Raw genomic sequence first — 19,003 nt, 5'->3', positions numbered from 1 at the left:
TTGTTTCCCCATTGAAAAGATAATTGTCTCACCCCATTTTACAGAAGCATAGATTAGATATGGTCTAGACTCGACTCTTGTTTCTAAATAATCATGAACCTCAAAGCAGTAATTACTTCACGCTGGACTTAAGCATGTCTTTTTAAGTAGAAGACACTGTTGTATGCTCCCTCCTCTCCCGTGCTTTTTCACATACTGCTCTTCGTGTAGGCACAAGAACTGGGGTGCCCATGAACAAAAGCAGATCAGGGAACAACCAGACTTAATATTCTCAGGGGTGTGGAAGGGTTAATTTCTAACCACATGACCAGAAACTTTACTACCAGAATCTACTAGGGAAGAGGGCAGGAATGGTAATTCAGAGACAGGATTTCCCCCTTCTGTTGGCTGAAAACACTGAACCACACCCTCAGTGATTAAACACCAGATAGGATATTCATAGCTTAAACCCATCTACTCTGTAAGCATCAATAAAATAGCTACTCCAGGACTTAGTTCTTTTACTGGAGGTGCTATAAATCAGACAAGATTATAGTGAAATGCTGTGGGTCCTACAAAAAATGTCAGGAAGAGAAGGAATACACTGTCATGTGGGAGAAGAATAAAGTGCTCTGGGCTGATCACTACAGTTCACACAACTTTAAAATACCTGGTTCTGATGCTTAGGGGTTTGGTGTTGTTGGGTTTTTTTTAGGGGGTGGGTTTGGGTCTGTGTGTTTGTTTGTTTGCTTGTTCCTGGGTTTTTCATTTTCTTGGTTTTCCATTTCAAGGACTGAAAGATTTATTAAATCCCTGTGTTTACCTTGCATGGTGGGAACAAGCTATTTTACTACCTTGTATGATAACAACAGTGTATGTCATCGTGAAAAGAGACTGAGCTCTGAAGAGCATTACTTGTACTGCGGTTGCCCCCTTTGGCATCTCACCTCGACCAACACTGGTGCAATGGTAGCAACCTGCACCTTGCAAGAGGGAGTGGAGTTAGTTCTCAGTACAACATGCAACCTTCCACATTTCAAGAAGCCTGAAATAATCATATCATTCAGAAAAAGCCAAGAGTGAAAACCCAGAGTCCTTAAGATATACTGAACTGGAATATGACCTTTGGCACTGTCTCTCCGTCATGCCTTTGCTTATAGCTTGGGCAATGAGGAGAGTAAAAACAAGCATAAAAAGGTAGACACATCAGGGCATGTGTTATAGGACTCTTACGCAGCGTCTCCAACCGCAGTGATTGTTATGCTTGTATGAATAAACCAAAGATCCTTAATAAGATACATGGGTGTGTTCTCCTACCCAGAAAAGAATCACAGCATATGGTAGTTACTGCTTTTCAACTGCTAAACCCCCAGATTCCAAACCATCCTCTTACATTCATCCCTGGAATTAAATATCAGATGTCTTGGCAATTTTATGTTTAACTTTCAAAGACAGCAATGAAGTACTTTATCCACTAACTCTGTAATAAAACTGCAACCTTGAGGGCAAAATTTAAAGTTTTTCCTCATTAAAGCAGGGCATATATTCTGCAGACCTTGACATGCTCAAAGAGAAACAAATCCTCAGGTATTCAGTTGAACTTGGACTTAACCTGTGGTTCTCTGCCCTTAGGAGCCAAAACACATTTTTCACTTTTAACCATTCATCACTAAGCATGAATGCAAGTCACTAGAGAGCCAAAAAGAAACATCTTCTCTGAAAACATTAAACATTAATAAACCAGCAGTCACCTTAATTTCAGTGTCAAATCCTGATATAGTCCTATATCCAAATTAGTCTATGTTGAGCAATTTAAAAGAGATAAAGGTTTCCAGAAGGTTTTTTGCTTGCTTGGTTGTTGTTGCTTTTGGTTTTGCTTTTGGTTTTGCTTTTGTTTTGTTGGGTTTTGGTTTGATTTTTTTAAAATGAGATTAAAGGATTACATTTGGCAGATGAGGGGAGAAAACGGTCAAGCTATCCGGTATGTAAAACCTTGCAGTTTGCATTTTATTCCCATGCATTTCTCTGAAAGGAATAGCTTAATTCTCTTTCCAAGACACTTGCTGTTACAGCATATATCTATGGACCACATGCTCATAAGACTTAACAGACTACCTAGTAAAAATTGTGCAATACCTAAGAAATTCATCATGAAGAAATTCATATAGCACCATGTAGAGTTATAAAACACCTTTTCTTACAGCAATGGACACTAATAACTACTTTATGGTTTGAATTTTCACCTGCCAACATCCCTGACTGATAATCCTATGCTATGGAAAGACTGACAGCTGCCAGCTGAGATTCTTTGTTATGAAAACAGTATTGATTCACAGGAATATGTCAGCTCTAGGGAATGCTGAGGGCATGAAGAACGAAGAACGCTTTACAAGTAAGACATAGGAATTCATTTCACATACTTCTAATGCCCTTACTGTGCAATATTTTTAGGGGAGTTTATATACCACACCTTTAATTTCAGTAGCTGATTTTCAATTTGTGCTGTTTCCAGTTGCTTTTGCTTCTCTCTCAGCTTTTCCATAGATTGTTCATGCGTATGTTTTAAATTCCTTATTTGTTCCCTTATATCAGTGTTCTCCAACGTAACGTCAACTAGGGTTTTCTAGAGGAAAGAGGCAAACCATATATTAAAAATCACAAATAATTTGGTGAACTAATACAGCCAAGAGATTATGGAACAGACAGAACATTTAGTTTCTTGATGTATCAATGCAGTGGGAACAATTTTGCATGTTTTAACATTTAAAATTATAGCTCTAGTTGTATTTTATTTACTAGGAGATGTTTCCATGAGGAACATGCTTAGTGAAATCAAGTCCTGGAAAACTGTAAGAAAAAAAAAAACCCAAGGAGCATGGATATATTTCAGTATGAATGCTACTCCCAGCAATCTTCCTTTCTTCTCTCCAAGGGCCATATTATATATATTAAATCCATTAGACTAGGAATATTAAGTTGTTCAGCTCAGATACCTTTCAGTCTTTAACACAGAAAATTCATTCCCACCTTCTCCCTCCCCCTGCATTTCACAGGTATGTAAATTCTCACAAGTGTTTAGCATTCAAACAGGCCACTTCCATATCTGTTAACCAGTGAAGGCAGGGATCAGACAGGAGATGAATTTGTTTTGCACAACACAAAACAAATCACATTTTCACCGTAGGTATTTCATAGAGACATGCCTATTGACGTTACTCTGCTGCAGATCAGCAACTCTTTATTGTACACTATTTTTAATAGGTTTTTAAAAACACAGGTGTTGGAATTATTATTCTTTTTTTTTTGTCTTTGCTTCCTAAATTAGCTGCCTTAGATAGCCAAGACAGTACTTTATGGGCTTGTTTAGTGTTAGAATCTAGATTTGTCATCCATGTTTTATCTATGCTTTTAAATCCATGTCAGAAAAGGCAGTTGTCAGCTGTGAAACAGCTATTAAAATGTACCTGCAAGTCTATTGATGCTGATGTCAAGGAGCTGTTCATTTCACTAAAGCTATCTAAGGCTGCAGCCTGCACTCGCACATGATTCTCTAAGGATTCCTGATGAGCATTTGTCACCTGAGCAGGAAAAAAAAAATAAAAATTATATAAAATAATGATCAAGTTTACCTATTCTTTCAAAGGGAGCTACATAACAGAAAGACCCCATGGTTAATTTTCACAGTACTAGGATGCTTAAAATATACAGGCCTCAAACCATATTCTTGCACCTCAGAAACAAACAAACAGAACTTAGCATCCAAATACTCTAACAGAAATAAGGCATGAGTATCTATGTTTATCGCTAGTCTGTAATTGCTGTAAAAGCTGTTCTTTTTAAGAAGGACAAGAGGATATTTAGCAGATGGTTACTCAGAAAGCTTATGTACACAGAGCGGGCAGATTTTAAGAAGTCACAAAGTGAAAAGCAGAATAATGCAAGAAATGAGGAAGTCTAGAAAGGCTTGGGTGAAGTGTGGAATAGCCTTAATTAAGAAGGAACTGACTAATCAGGTCTGCAAAGAAGTAACATCAAGAAGACTTAAGGATGAAACAATAGGAAGAAGGTAGGAGAAGTCACCAGAGAGCTTTGTTGTGTGAAAATGTCATCTTCTGTTGTGTACAAACACACACACGCTTAAAAACTGGAGGGGGGTTAGGGATGAAAGGCACAAACTGACATCATTTAAGAGATCAAAACCCAAACTGTGGAAGTAATTATCAAAAATCCAATAAAGAGAAACAAATTGTTACTAATGGAGGCCAGCCCACCTTGCATTCTTGGATGGACCAGATTTGTTTCTTGATAAAAACATAAGAACACTGGGGACTGATATGGAGAACAATGAATGTTTAGTAACCAAGTCATACACAGATTAGATCAGCATAAGGAGCAGAAGCCAAGCAGTTACTGTTAACCCTATACGAACATGTGCTTCTGTAAAAACAAACAAACAAAAGCAGAAATGCTTTGGATGGATTAAGAAAGCTATGAGATAAGAAGCATACTGCCCAGGGCAGTATATTGGAAGTACAAATTGCAAACAAACTTTATGAACAAAAAGTAGTCCTGGAAATTGATGCGAGAAAAGCATAGTGATTCAAAGCTGAAGCAGAGTATATAGATTATTTAAACAGGATCCCCAAATAGCATGAAAGATGGCAGTCATGTAAACCTAAAAACAATCAAAAAACCCCCTCCCATATATTATTAGGTGGAACAGCGCTTGTGCTTTCTTACAGGCAGTCTGAAGTATTAAGTAAGGGGGAGAGCATCTCACAATGTGCTATTTATGTCAGAAGGAGTACTTCATAAACTGCTAATTTGCTGCAGAACTAATTTGCTGCAGATTCTGTCAGAGCTGGTCAGAAACCCTTAATTAAGAGAGATGTTCAGACTCATGTAGGATTTTTACTGGTCTGACAGAAAGATCTGGAAGTGCCGGGTATCACCACTGTGATATATACACCACGAACTGTTCGGTAAGAATCAGCAGCAAAGACAACAAAACTTCACCTGTATCAGCATTTGCCTGTGTGCATGCTGGGTGGGAGACTCGCCTTGCTGGCATCATTAAGATTACCTGACAGTTTACAGAAATGAAATTTTCTCTTCCTCCTCCTCCTCTCAATTTAGGGTGATTTTTTGTGGTTGGTGGTTTGGTGTTTTTTTTAAATTAGTTGCCATAGAGGTACCAGTTTAACAGCAAGTTCTGATCTTTACACATAATAGAGCACGCAGAGAACTGACAGCCTCCAAATCAGGACGGCAGAAGGGCACAAGTCAGGGTCTCAGTCCCCTGAAGTCAGAATAACTTTAATAGCCAAAGCTTCATCTGAACCAGGGCTGTGAAAATCAATGTTGAATATAAAATCCACAGCAAGTTTTCAGGGAGATTTTTTTGGACCAAAGAACTCAGCAGTTTTATATGAAGGATACTTACTTCTACAGACTGCAGCAGCTTTTATTGCTAAAGCAGCATGTCAGAAGAAAGAGAGGTCATCAAATAAATATTGCAAGGTTCAATGAAGAACCAAAAGGTAAGTCACTTTTAAATGAAGGTAAATTCAAGCACTTTAGTACTAAGAAGCACTGCCATTTCTTTCACTATAGTGCTTAAACAATGAAGTCAGTAAACCAGAGCAAAGTCTGTTGAAATGACACCAAGTTGCACTTTACTCCTAATTATGTCAGTTATTTATTCAATTCACCTGGCAGCTTAGTGGTACAAACATCTCCAGTAATTACCAATACACACAGACAATGCTATTAAGATCATTCTTTTATTTCCAAGCAGCAGGCAATTAGTAACTCCATATATGAAAGCATCCCTGTCCTACCTTACCTTACCTGTGTGTGTGTGGGGGAAATAAATAAATAAATAAATATTCAGATGTCACATAAAACAATGAACTAGAATGGCTTGAGAAATTATTTCTGTTCTGTTGAAGCAAAAAAAAACCCCTCAAACTCACAAAATCTCTTTAGATAACACTTGGACAGTTATTCTCATATGCCTTACCTCCAAATGACTGCATACTTACTTTCAGTTCATTTGTAAGCTGCTGTATTTTTCGTTTCATTTCATCATATTCACCATACATTTTCTTTCTCACTTTTTCCAGAGTTGCTCTAACCTGGTGTCAGAAAAAGATCAAATACCTTTATCAAACTTATTGATGACATTATTTATACTAGGACATGACTTCTTTTTTTTTGCTATGTTCTTCATTGCTACTTTCGGTAATTTCCATTCTTAATTTACCTTTTCATCAACAACAATTTACTCTTAAGAACAAGACAGAAACTTAAGTCTCAAGACTTGTCTATGTAGGGCTGATATGAATAAACGTCTCTGAGTAATTCTAAACTTCTCTGTGCACACTTAAATGCTTGTAGATTAATAATTTAAATAATAAATTATCCCTAATTCATTCTAACCTGATTACTAAACAAATTAAAATTAGTATGAGCATATGATGTTTTCATTCTGGGGGAAAAAAAAAGCATCCACACATGGATTTAACACACCTTCATACTTTTTAAAATGGTTAATTAGTTTTCCCTGAGTATCCTTTGAAGATAAACTCTGTAAGACTTCTAGGCTCGTATCTAGCTAAACAATATATTAGCATAAATTTACCAATGCATTTTCAAATCTGAAGAACAGAGTACTCAATTTGATTTTATTTAAGAAGCAAGGATGCAAATTACACCTTGCTTTCCAAAAAAAAAAAAGGGGGGAGGGATGGGCAGGGAGGGAAAGCATGCTGGAAGGCAGCTCGGGTTCACATGCCACTGCAATCATGCACACAACCAACCTTCTCAAGAGCACACATTGTAAACACTAGTTAAATGTTTGCCTACAGTCTACTTCCCAGCTATATAATTCAAACTCCTCTTCCTTCCACCCCCTATCAAACACAGACTGATTGCAGATAATCCAGGGCAGTGAGGTTACCTCCTCTCTGCATAAGCTTGGGGAAAGTGCAAGGGGTAAACGGTAGAGCCTTACACAAGAGGGGACGTTTCTAGTAGCTCTGCAGTATACCCACTCCCTCCCAGAAAGAGAGGCATTGGCCACAAAATCTATGCAAGAGGTAAGCACAAGCCTACCCCAAGCTACATGTTCCCTTTAGGATAAGAAACACGAAAGATACCTGTTTCCTGCACTTCACCTTAGAAAAAGCCCCTCACCCTATCCCTACCTACACATACACACATCCCTATCCCCTTCTTGCAAAGTGCATGTTTGACTCAGGTACAGAGGAAACTGTCAGCAGTTCTGACGTGGCCCATCATTTCTGGTCTGAGTCTGCACATATGTGGCATAAGCTGAAGACTTTGTTTAAGACTACTTTTAAAGATGAAACTTATCTGGCAGACATTAAGTTCACTAATTAGCATAGCTGAACACAGCTTCCAGGAAAGAGCAAGGGCCAGTTCGTCTCTTCCCGTATCTTTCCCATGTTTCCCTGAAAGGATTAGTACCTTGAACACACACACACAAGACATACAGTTCCCCTGGTCTGACACATCTCTCCATGCCACAAGCCAGCTGTGAACAGCAACAGGGCAGCACAGGGAGCTGGACCTCATGCAGATCCACCCATCCCTGACACCACCCCAGCAGGGCAGGCAAATAGCCAGGTAGGCAACCAGCAGCAGAGGCAGCTCACATGCCATGCCTGCACTGCAGTAGTGACATACCCTAACTGTGAGTGCAGAAACTTGAGTGTGGTGCATGCTAGGAGCCAACAACTGTGAGCAGCAAAGGAGAGAATCAAGTGCTGATAGCTAGAGATCAGGCAGACTCAAGAGCACACACCATTACAGTCTCTTACTCTGCTGGCTTGACTCAGTGTTACTCCCTTTTATATCAACTCAGTTTGCACTTGCGTCAGTGTAACACATTGACCAATAGCTTCCTGGGTGGTGAACATGGATGGAAAGAGAAGGCCAAATTATTTGTCCTAGGCTAATTAGGGGGTTATTTCCAAAGCCTGACAGTCAAGGACTGATGGTCAAAGAGATGCTGAGTTTCAAGCACAGAAACCAGCAGTATCAAAAATGGTTTTTTTTCCAGGAGAGCTTCTGCCAATTATGATAAATGAGCATGCACAGGGAAAGTAGTACAAAGTCATCCTTATTAGGCTGACTATTTTAAGGCTGCCCCAAAATATACCCAAGTGATTTTACTGTGTCACCTAATTTAGGAGCCTTCTCAAAACTGGGGGATTTGGGAACAAGGGGGAAGCAGAAGAAGAGAGGAGAGAGTTTATCCTTTAAGGTGTCTGCCTACATAGTTGCTTCTGTATGACATTTGAAATTCTGAAGGCTTCAGGACAGGAACTGCAGTATCTGTTTGACAGTTTGCTTGCCCAGCTGAGGCCCAGTCAGCAAGCATTAACAAGTATCAGATGGCACAGAGACCTTGAGTCTGGACTGCACAGTTTCCAGGTACAGAGCATGCTTTTTTCCCAACTCAAATACTAATAAGACACGTCTTCAGCTTAGACTAGGTTCCCATTTCAAATTCGGGTGTTGGGCTAGACATCAGCCATCCCAAATACACCCACAGCTCTACAGGAATGTATGGAAAGGATATTTGACAACTTTCAAAGCTGAAAGCTCAACTCACTTCTTTAATGTAATTCATCTCCTCTTTCAGCTGATCAGCTGACCAGCCATAAACCACCATTTCTCTCTTATGGTTGTTGTCAGTTCGGTGCACGACGCCATACACCATCCCATGAGAGAGCTTCCCTGGAGACATGCCATTAGGTACATGGTAGAGCTCCTTAAAAATAGAAAAATTAAAAAGTTATTTTTAAGTCAGTACTAGAATAAAAAGATAACAAACAAAAATACAGTAACATAGGGCCACAGGAGACAGGCAACTATAGTGAAAGTACAACAGTACCTAAGATAGTTCCCAAATGTTTTGGGGCCAGACAGTCAACCTGTATGGTTTTAGGAAGATGAATTAGACAGAAATGTCTAATTTCCACTGGCTTTAATGGCAGTAATATAGGTATGGCTAGAGACAATGTACTGGATTTGTGGAGGGAGAGGTAAAGGCATGTGAGAGAAAACGTTATCCTGGCTTCCTTTCATTCACCAATAGGCTACTAGAAAATGTTCTGCATTCTTCTAGCTCTCACAGTTCCCTTTAAACTCTTGCAACCACAGAATTGCCCCTCACTCCCCAAACTCCCTCCCGCAGGAAATATAAAAATTCACAAGTTTAATCAAAATGTTAGAAAGTTCTCAGAAGAAACTGCATTAAAACATTTTGGGCAAGGTCCCTTAAACAGAGCTCAGAAAATACTTGTTTATCTTGGAGAAAACAAAGTAGAATTTCAGTTTGCATTTAAAGCTAAATAAGGACATCCAAAGCAATCAAACACTCACTTCAAGGCCACACTGCTCTTATAGAAGTTGTAGAAATGACATTGTAAGAGCCAAAGCAAAGCTATGAAACAGCATTTATGTGGGTATGTCAGTGTTATTAACTATTGTAGGAGGATAAAAGTTTGAAATAAGGTCTTGATAGACCTGATAGAAAGACTGTTTTGAAGTGCCTACATTTGTTATTTTAGTGATCTCCAGAAATTTGTAGATTTCTTTCTTTATGTCTTTTTTTTAAGGCACTCTTTGCAACAGACTTCTCTTACTCATCTCATCAATATACTTAGTAACAAAAATACTCATTCTAACAGTAGGAATCATTTCCCCCAGCATGTAAATAAGTATCTGCAAGGTCAGCTGGAACTACCTGACCCAACTATTCACCTCGCCTCCCTCCCAATCAACCCAGAGAAACATCCTTCTGTAGCAGTCATCTGAAATGAGTCAGTCTCCAGAAGAACTAATTTCTTCTCTTGATTACAAAGAATTTAAAAAGATAGCTTAGATGAAGACATCCACATTGTGATTTTTTAAAAAGGGAAAAAAATATTCTTACATAACTTTGAATACTTGCAAACTAGAAACCTAAAATTAGGGATTATTTCTGAATAGAAAGTTAGAAAGACACAGTCTTGGAAATACAGTTGTTACTGCTTAGCATTGCACCTTGTTTTTGAAAGGCTGGTGCCGGAGACAAATCAGTCTCACACTGGATATACCAGGACATGGCTAAATTTGGGAATATTTACTACATAGACCTTATGGCATAATCTGTTTGGGTTTGGTTTTTTGTTCAGTAATGACACTGTAGGAAAACCAACAAACTTTGAGATTCTTTACTAAATTAAGAGTCTAAGCAGTGTCTAAATACTGTCTTTGACACTGAGTAGAGTCTGAAAGAGACGAAGCTCAGCATCTTACATCCATCTGCAGCTGCATTCTAGAGAGTCTCCAGTCCTTTGCCATGACTGACAGTGGGGAAAGCATCTGCAGTCTAAAGCAGTACCACTTTCAGTTTTTAGGAGCCAAACTAACACAACTATGGTGGCAATGTAAGAATAAATTCTTCTTTGGGTAAGAGAAAAAAGAACAGGAAAATCTACTTGCATTAAGAAAAATGGGTAAAGACAGACATCTGGTTTATATTGTCTCTGCCATGTGGCATTGAGATTTTCTCAACACTGTAAATCCTACATGTTTTCCTTTACCATATCATTAATGGCTTAACTATTCTGCTGAAGCTCTGGGTGTGTGTGCAGGGCTGGGAGGGAAACAATCACAGAGCAGACACCTGATAAAGAATGTTTCAGGCAAAGAACAACAAGGCTATAAATCAATCATTTAAAAAGCAAGCCTTAAAACCACTTAATGGAAAAACACTGGGTAACCAGTGATATCATTTTACACTTGGAAAACATTATATGCAAAGCTTCACATCCTGATAAGCAGAAGTTTCATAATTATGTATTGTTATTGTTTTGCTGTTTGGATGCATACAAACAAAAAGCCCACACCTGATTTTTGAGAGTAGAGAGAATACGGAAACTAGATGGGGACGTGACTCAAAACTTTTCTGTGTTTGTTTGCTTCCAGGGTTGTACATTCTTTGACTGTGTCATCGCAGCTCCTCCCCTGCATATGTATAAAGGGATTACACACAAGTTTCCATCTTCCTGATAACCAAAAGAATAATCACTTTGATTGTTTAGAGATTACTAAGACACTGAATTCATAAATCCATACCCTTTGCCATGACCATTCTTTTTTTATGAGATGAACAGCTGAATACCATCAACTACTAAGATCCTTTGTGCCTCCAAAACATTGGCAGAATTGTTTAAAATGCTATTTACTGAGTTCTGTATGAAAATTATGAGCAAGTTCCTTATTTTTAGAATATTGTTAATACATTCCTAAGGAATGTGTTAATTTGAAGGATTCCAGCCCCCCCCCCCCCCCCCAGGAAACAACTACAAATTCAGACCAGTGGGCTTGCAGCTAAAGAATCACCCATGGCACTTACATATATGTTTCACAGAAACCAGACAAATTTACATCATAATGGGCAGTACATGCAGGATTAAGTATGCACAAAGCCAGACTAGGTACTTGTCTCTTGCAATAATACTATACTTCCCAGTTGTTCATATTGCACAAGACTCCTAAGATGCCTCTGCCACTTCTCTTTCAGAAGATTAAAAGAACCTCCATTATCTGTTCAGTGTCCCAGTTCTAATACGTGCTATTTAAAATACAAGATATTGCTTTTACCCCCCACCCTTATTTCTCCTTCGTAACACAACCCCCAGACAAGCACCTGTTAAAATTTCAGTGCAGTTCTTGCTTGATTTAAGGCTGTGCAAACCAACAGCTATACAAATAACTGTTCCAATTTCTTCAGTCATTTTCCTTGCTGCTCTATTTCAGATATGCTCACCTTCTACATCCCTGTTTCTCTGGTTAGTAACTCTTAATTTCCACTTAATGACGACTTGTTTCAGGATTCAGCATATGCCCTGATAAAAAAGGGCTGACCTGATACAGCCTCCTCTTAGAGGAAGGGTTACAATCAGAAAACTTTGCTCAGTGCAAGTTTGAGAGGTGGATGGGTTGCTTTGCTTGTTGACTTGTTTTTAATATACCTTTGCCTCTAAAGGAGGCCTTGCCAACTGGCTGTTTCTCAAACTGCTCCACAGAACTGCATCATTAAGTACTCTTTGAGTATGCTTTCTGCAGTTTGTCTCCTGTCTCAAGCTACTTCCACCCACCTTAATTTATTTTCCTCCCTTCAGTGTTTTTTCTTTTTCTGCCTTGTCCTCTGTTCTTCCACTGTCACGTCTTTTCTCTCCCATGTTTCCTCTTTGACAAATCCTGGAATTTTTACATACTCAAGGACTACAGAATGTTTCTAAGCCTAATACCTGTCATTGTTTTCCTCATGTCCCAGACATATCCACTCTCATAACTCAGACATTTTTCTGAGAAGGTCCTTGCCTGTCTCCACTCTGATCTGCAGCAAGGCATCCCAGTGATGGTAACAGAATAAGTAATGATGTGCAAGTATTTAGGAGCAAGTAAGTAGTGTAAAGCTAACCAGTGCTTGAAGATGGAAGGTTTCACTACATTAGTTAGCCATTCCTGTTTAAGGTCAAAGTATCAGACAGCTCCAGCGAACAGGGAGGTTCTCTCTCCCCACCTGCCTATGCACTTCCTGCACTGGAACAAGCACAATCATTGCCCTAAATTGTGCTCAAAATCCCTTCTAAAGCGAGCTGCTGGTCTGAAAAGGCAAACTTAGCTTAAGTAACTTGTGACTGTTTCTTTGTACCTACAGTCAGTTATATGATAGACCAACATAATAGCAAGAAGACATCATGTTGATGCACATGAATACAGCAGCTTCCAGGAACGTGCTTTGTCTACATTGCAGCAACAGCCATGTTGCACTTGGTATGATCATACAGCATATACTAAAGAAACACAGACGGTGTTTACTTAATATGTAAAACAGAAGCCTACACCCCAAAGTTGCAAAAGTCTTGATAATTGCCATGTATCCTGTTTATGTCTGTGTCCAAGGAAGTGGACCAAGTAGCATGAAACATCTGAAGCAAAGACACTATAACCACAAACACTAAATATGCGTTGTTAGCTGCTTTTTGTATTGCCAATGATTTTATTGGCATTATGTAAATAAATAACACCAGGAGATGATTTGCTTCCCAATGTATCTCCATCAGTTTTTGAAACGTCAGATACCCCCACACTTTACACTTTCTCCCTACCCCGAAATTGGAAGCAGATCTATGGAAAAGGTCCTTTTACCTCAAAATAAGATATAATGACTATAATTACCAGCACAATTCTGGGTTTAGTACTCATCTGGCCTTAAAATTTTGTTAAATCATGCTCTTCTTTACCTACAAAATCTAACAACTCTTCTTTTAACCAGAAATGTTACCAGCTAAGCAAGGCTTTATCTTTTCTTCAACTGCCACATTCCAGAGGTTTCTGAAATATCTAGTTATCTTTTGCTTGTTCACTAGTTATATATAAGGAACAAGGACATCCACATTGTTACTTAGGTTACATATTTTCAGTTCAGTAAAATGACAAATACATATTATTGAGCTCACCAAGGAAAGTTGCTGTGCTCTGACAAAAAGTAGCTGTGTATTCCTCTGCAGCCCACGAAACTTGTGTTACATTTAGGGACGTTTCATATACAAATAGTATTAAAATATGGAATGTATGCCAAGACATAGACATGAGTGTTCTTGGATTCATGATGCTAAATAAGAAGCATCATTTAACACATTCCCAAAAAATAGAAGTGATAGGCGTTACTGAAAGCCATATTCACTCAATGAAATCTATACACAGAACACCAATATTTGTACACTAAGAAAATAAGATTAAAGAAATACAGCAGTCACCACAGAAAACAGGGGAATTCTTTCTGTAGTTTTCATGTAGTGCTGGTTTTAATGAACACGTCGCTTAATTAGTACACATCAAAAATCAAGCAATCAGTGCTGGAGAGGCTGAAAAAAACATGGGCCACCTCTAGCAGGTGAGCCACATTTGTTATGACACAACTTCTGCTGTGCTGATGGGAGTGAGCTGGCAGCAGCAGATCAGCAGAAAAAATCGGCACTGTCCTAAATTCAACATGCACAACTGATCCAGGCCTGACACAAGTTTCTGCGTGATTCTCTCCATCACATACGGGAGCAAATTCCCCTTCTGGCTTCTTTACAGCCTACTTTTTTGCTGCGGAGAAAAAAAATAGAAGTTTGCTATGCTTCCGTATTCCTGCTTAGGAAGCAAAAAGAGATTCACCTCTTGGTTATGATGCTTTAAAAGCATAACAAAATTAAAGAGTTTGAGGATATAGACAGCCAAAGTACCAATTAGAGTTTAAGAATAAACACTGCTCAAACTCTGTTGAAAGCTACAAAGTGACACAAATTTCTAGAGTGTTCTCTCATTTTAATTCCCTTGTTCATGTGTCCTAATGAAAAATAAAAATCTGTTTATACGTATCTCCATATTCTACCCCCAAATGCCTAGCTGCAGCTTCCAGTGACACTTCCGAATTTAGCCCTGACAGTGAAGAAAGGGGCTGATGGATAAAAATAAGCCCAATCCCAAACAGAGACAATACAATTGTCTAATAGCCCTTCATTATGCAAGACAAGGCAGGCTTCAGACATACAGATTTTACATACAATCTGGCACGTACAATAGTCCTTTGTACTTCTTGGTGAAGAGAACAGCCTCACACTACTGTCCTCCATTGTCTGTGATTAACAGAAGTAACGGAACAAAATCAGGAGAGTTTCAGATTCTCGCTATGTAAGTGCTAGCAACTCAGAAATCTTTAGCAGTAGGCTTTTAGCCTGTAAAAAGCAAACCAACCAACCAACCAGCCTCTACTTGTGACTTCAGTTCTCATATGCTTCTTTCAAGGTATCATGCCTAAATATGAATATAAAAATCCAATCTGAGCACAAGCGCAGTCCCCCTTCAGTTTTTGAGATCAACTTCTGCATACCATCTGCCAGCCTTTCACAAAAGGCAGGGAGATGCCATCCTAGTACAGTAATGCCTGCAGCAATTTTGTTGCAACAAAACTGCCCAGCTCCATCACTCTGTTTTAATCTCTTATACTGATTCACTTTTATTTCATGGATGTATAGCAATAAAAAAATCAATCTGGAAATCTAAGGCACTGGTAACAGATATAATGAAATACAGCATACATTTTCTGCTGAACTTGGACTACAATGAATAAGGCTAAGCTAACAGCTACTAACATAACCAATGGAGTGGTGATGTCTGATCTGACCTCAAGCTCCAGGAAATGTTATTGGGAGGATCAGCGCTAGCAAGAGCTTCAGTGCAGTTCACTACCTGATTTTGCAACTGAAACGTCTCTTAATACTACTGAGCCCCAGAAGGATACACAAAAGTAACAAATAGTAAGCTATCACTGTGTCACATTAGGGCAGCTCAAAATCACCTCCTCCTAATGAAAGATTTGAAACAAGAGATTACAAGCAAATGTCATGCCATAGTATATTTATAGTTTTCTGGCATTCCCTCTGACACAGCAAGGTCCCTGCTCTCCTCCCTCACCAGCAGCAGGCAGAGGCAGGGGAGGTTGTCTCGCTCCAGCACTTGTCCTGGCCAAACAGGAGAGCGCCTGGCAGCCAGGCTCAGACTGCCTGATGTGCCTGAGCACCCCACCAAAAACTGTACAAGCCCAAGAATTACCCTGCAGTTCATTTCTGTAAATCGCGCTAACTTCCTTTAAATACATGTTCCATTTTCCATGTTCCCATTTTCTTAATACTCAGCATTTAAAGACAGCTCAAAACTCTAGATTCCAACAAGAGACCTGCTGTTAAATTTGATTCTTGGCAAAGCTGTGGGTTTTGACCTGAAATTATCAAGCGCAAGGCAGAAAACTGAGCAGCTCCCTAACTTCTCTCTGCTATCCTTGTTTCCAAAAGGGGCACTCAGTTCTCATAGGACTGTGCAAGGATTATCTAACATTTGTAAAACCTGTTATTCTCAAAGTGCTTTAAACAACTTCATTAACACTAAGTCAGTTGAACACGGGCAGATCAGCACAGACTTGTAGGAGATGCTTTAGTTTTTTATTTCAATTTTGAAGTAAGAGAAAAGTATCACAGACTAATCAAGAGTCCTGCCTACTCTGTACGTTATTGTGTAATCAATTCAAATACATAAAGCAATACATAGACAAAATCCTATAGGTGGTGCATTACTGTCTTGTTTTAGAGACATGAGGAAAAAAAGGTTCATTGTCAGTGATTTTTTTGTACCTGCTTCTCTGCACTATGACTATCTGTAGGGCTATTTTTCAAATTACACAAAGACCGTAAGACACAAGTCAATGGCACAATTACTCCGTGTTTCTTAATTGCTACAAAATCAACTAATCAGATCCCACCTAGCTCTGAAGGTGGTATGTATGCTTTCTAGAAGTCCTTAAACTGTGTAAAAGTACTGCATTTCGGAAAACTACTCAAATAACATACAACAACTAAATCACATATCACTTTTTTGTCTCAACTAAAAAGGACCCATCTCTTAAAAATCACCGTGCAATATACTGGAATGTAAGATAAACCAGATAACTTATTTAATATCTTTCATAACCACACCTTAACATTCTCTGATATAAACCCCACTTGCCTTTATTTCTATTATGGGGGAAATACAGGTCTCATCAAATACAAGGTCCCACAGAGAAAAAAACCGGTCACATAAGAAACTCACTACAAATTGTCCAAGCCGTATCATTCACACTTCTTTCTTACCATTACACCACTCAGCACAGTAAAGTGAGTAAGCCAGGAGTCAATATCTATCCTCCTCAAAAACAAAGTGACATTACTCTTAGGGCAATGGGCCCATATGCTTAGGCCAGTCTCAGAGTTTCTGCAGATACAAACTGACAAGAGGCTGACAGAGTAAGCAGTGAGGGAAGCTACTCTATGTGCTATAAATAAACACCTATGTACAAAATGAATTATTGCTATTTTATGGTGGCCCAAACTTAGTTTGCATTGGGGCCTTTTTCATCCATTCCGTAAGTAACACTTACAGATCCTCAAGGACCGATTACTCTGCCAGAGCTGACCTTGTGGTTTAACTGAAGTCGGCAAGTAAGTGCCACACAGCAGCTCGCTCGCTCCTCTCCCCCCTGGTGGGATGGGGGGAGAGTTGGAAAAAGGTAAAACCCACAGGTTGAGATAAGAAGAGTTTAATAATTGAAATAAAGTAAAATATAATAATAAAAAAATAACAACAACAATAATAATAGGGAAAAGAGAGAGAGACAGAGAAATAAAATTCAGGAAGCACAAAGTGATGCTCACCACCCACTGACTGATACCCAGCCCAACCTGAGCAATGACTGGTGGCTCCTGGCCAACTCCCCCAAACTATATACTGAATGTGATGTTTCATGGTATGGAATATCTCTTTGGCTAGATCAGGTCAGCTGTCTTGGCTGTGCTCCCCCCTCCAGCTTCTTGTGCATATGGTTACTGGCAGAGCATGGAAAACTGAAAAGTCCTTGATTTAGCGTAAGCATTACTTAGCAACAACTAAAACACTGGTGTGTTATCAGCATTGTTCTCAGACTGAAGCCAAAACACAGCACTGCACCAGCTACTAAGAAGAAAATTAACTCCATGCCAGCCAAAACAAGGGAAGTAGTGTATGAAAAGCTGAGTGTATACAGTATTCCAGCACAAAAAATACCTGAAAAAGAATCTGTATCTTGACCATTTTACTTTGCATTTACTTTTATTGCTTTAAAATGTTTGTCTTTGTGAGTCACTTTATAGTTACATTTCCTTCTGAATACCACCAAGAGATTACTTTAAAGACATCCTACTGGTTTTTTGCTTCCTAATGTCATATTGCTATTCAGACATTGGCTCTGGCAAACTTAGCCAACTTCTTGTTTGATTTTGGTTTACCAAAGTGTAAATGTGGTGAAATTCTGGAGCCTGTCCAGCTTCCCTTTCTAGTCTCTCTCCATCCTTAAGACGAATTAAAAATCATCTACTGTTCTGAAACAGCTCTTAAAGAAGTAGTTCTACACCAAAGCAGCTGTAAGATTCTTTTCGTGTGTACACACTTCTGAACCCTTCTATGCACATGACCTTCAAATCAGTTTTACTTCAGAACTATCTTGAATATTTAATTTTGTATTTCTTGTTAGTACATCACCCATTAACAAAATAAGCTGACACAGCAAAACATCTACGTTTGAGATCCCTACACTTCAAGGCTCAAATCTAGCACACTCTTAAGCCTAGCTGAAACATAAAATCCCCTTCAGGTGAGGATCAAGATCCTGTTTAAAGCAATACCTGCTCTTGATAGCAGTTCCTACTCTTTAATATATAAATATAAAATAATCAAGTCTTAAAAGTATCTCAGTCACAAATCACCTACAATCTCTGTGCTGTTCCTCTACTACTGTCCCGCTTTAAATACAGTTTTGTTGTCCTTAACTGCAAGGCTCAGGCTCAAAGCTCACAGCTGACTTGCTCAGCTTCCACATGTTCTGTGGTCATCTGAGATGACTGGGCTTTGGGCTCCCAAAACAACTAAATCAGCTTCTGTGGATGGCAATATCAGAAATTGACTTTGATTCTCAAAACTTACGTTTTTCTTTCTTTCAGGTTCCTTTGCTCCCTGTTCGGGCTGTGAGCCTTCATCGGGCGGTACAGTTAAGCGTAACCTACAGACATTCATCTGAAAGAAAAAGAAAGGTTTGCTTTTAGATTTGTGTGTTACAGAAAGTTATTTTAATAACTTATTTTGCAGAATGAACTGTACTAAATTCAAGTTTTAATTTAGTATTTTTTACCTTCTGCCACATAGCTGACAAAAGATTATGGTTTTAAAGTTGGAGGGGTATTTAGCTGGCAAGAAATAATCCAAGGGCATCCCCATACTTACATACCTGAAATAGCAAAAATCCATTTCAATCAACAACAGGTTCTTATGTACTCATAAATGACATTGAGAGCTGAGATGACAGAACAACGAACATGATTTT

The 19,003-nt window shown here is 38.9% G+C and overlaps 1 protein-coding gene across 1 annotated transcript in view; it reads right to left on the bottom strand.

Moving 5' to 3' along the window:
- LOC104406527 (myocardial zonula adherens protein-like) overlaps nucleotides 1-18,696 on the bottom strand; it is a gene marked incomplete at its 5' end in the record, with an annotated part of 40,353 nt that extends 21,657 nt beyond the window's left edge. The window contains 5 exons of the mRNA XM_010015525.1: nucleotides 2,450-2,602; nucleotides 3,444-3,557; nucleotides 6,024-6,116; nucleotides 8,621-8,776; nucleotides 18,607-18,696. Coding sequence (XP_010013827.1) covers nucleotides 2,450-2,602; nucleotides 3,444-3,557; nucleotides 6,024-6,116; nucleotides 8,621-8,776; nucleotides 18,607-18,696 — 606 coding nt within the window. The remainder of the gene's footprint in view (nucleotides 1-2,449; nucleotides 2,603-3,443; nucleotides 3,558-6,023; nucleotides 6,117-8,620; nucleotides 8,777-18,606) is intronic.
- Nucleotides 18,697-19,003: the final 307 nt, after the last annotated feature.

This window comes from Nestor notabilis, unplaced genomic scaffold (genome assembly GCF_000696875.1).
Source record: "Nestor notabilis isolate BGI_N333 unplaced genomic scaffold, ASM69687v1 scaffold13625, whole genome shotgun sequence".
In the NCBI taxonomy this organism is placed as follows: Eukaryota; Metazoa; Chordata; class Aves; order Psittaciformes; family Psittacidae; genus Nestor; species Nestor notabilis.
Note: the sequence above shows the minus strand (reverse complement) of the source record. Positions and strands in the feature narration are given on the sequence as shown.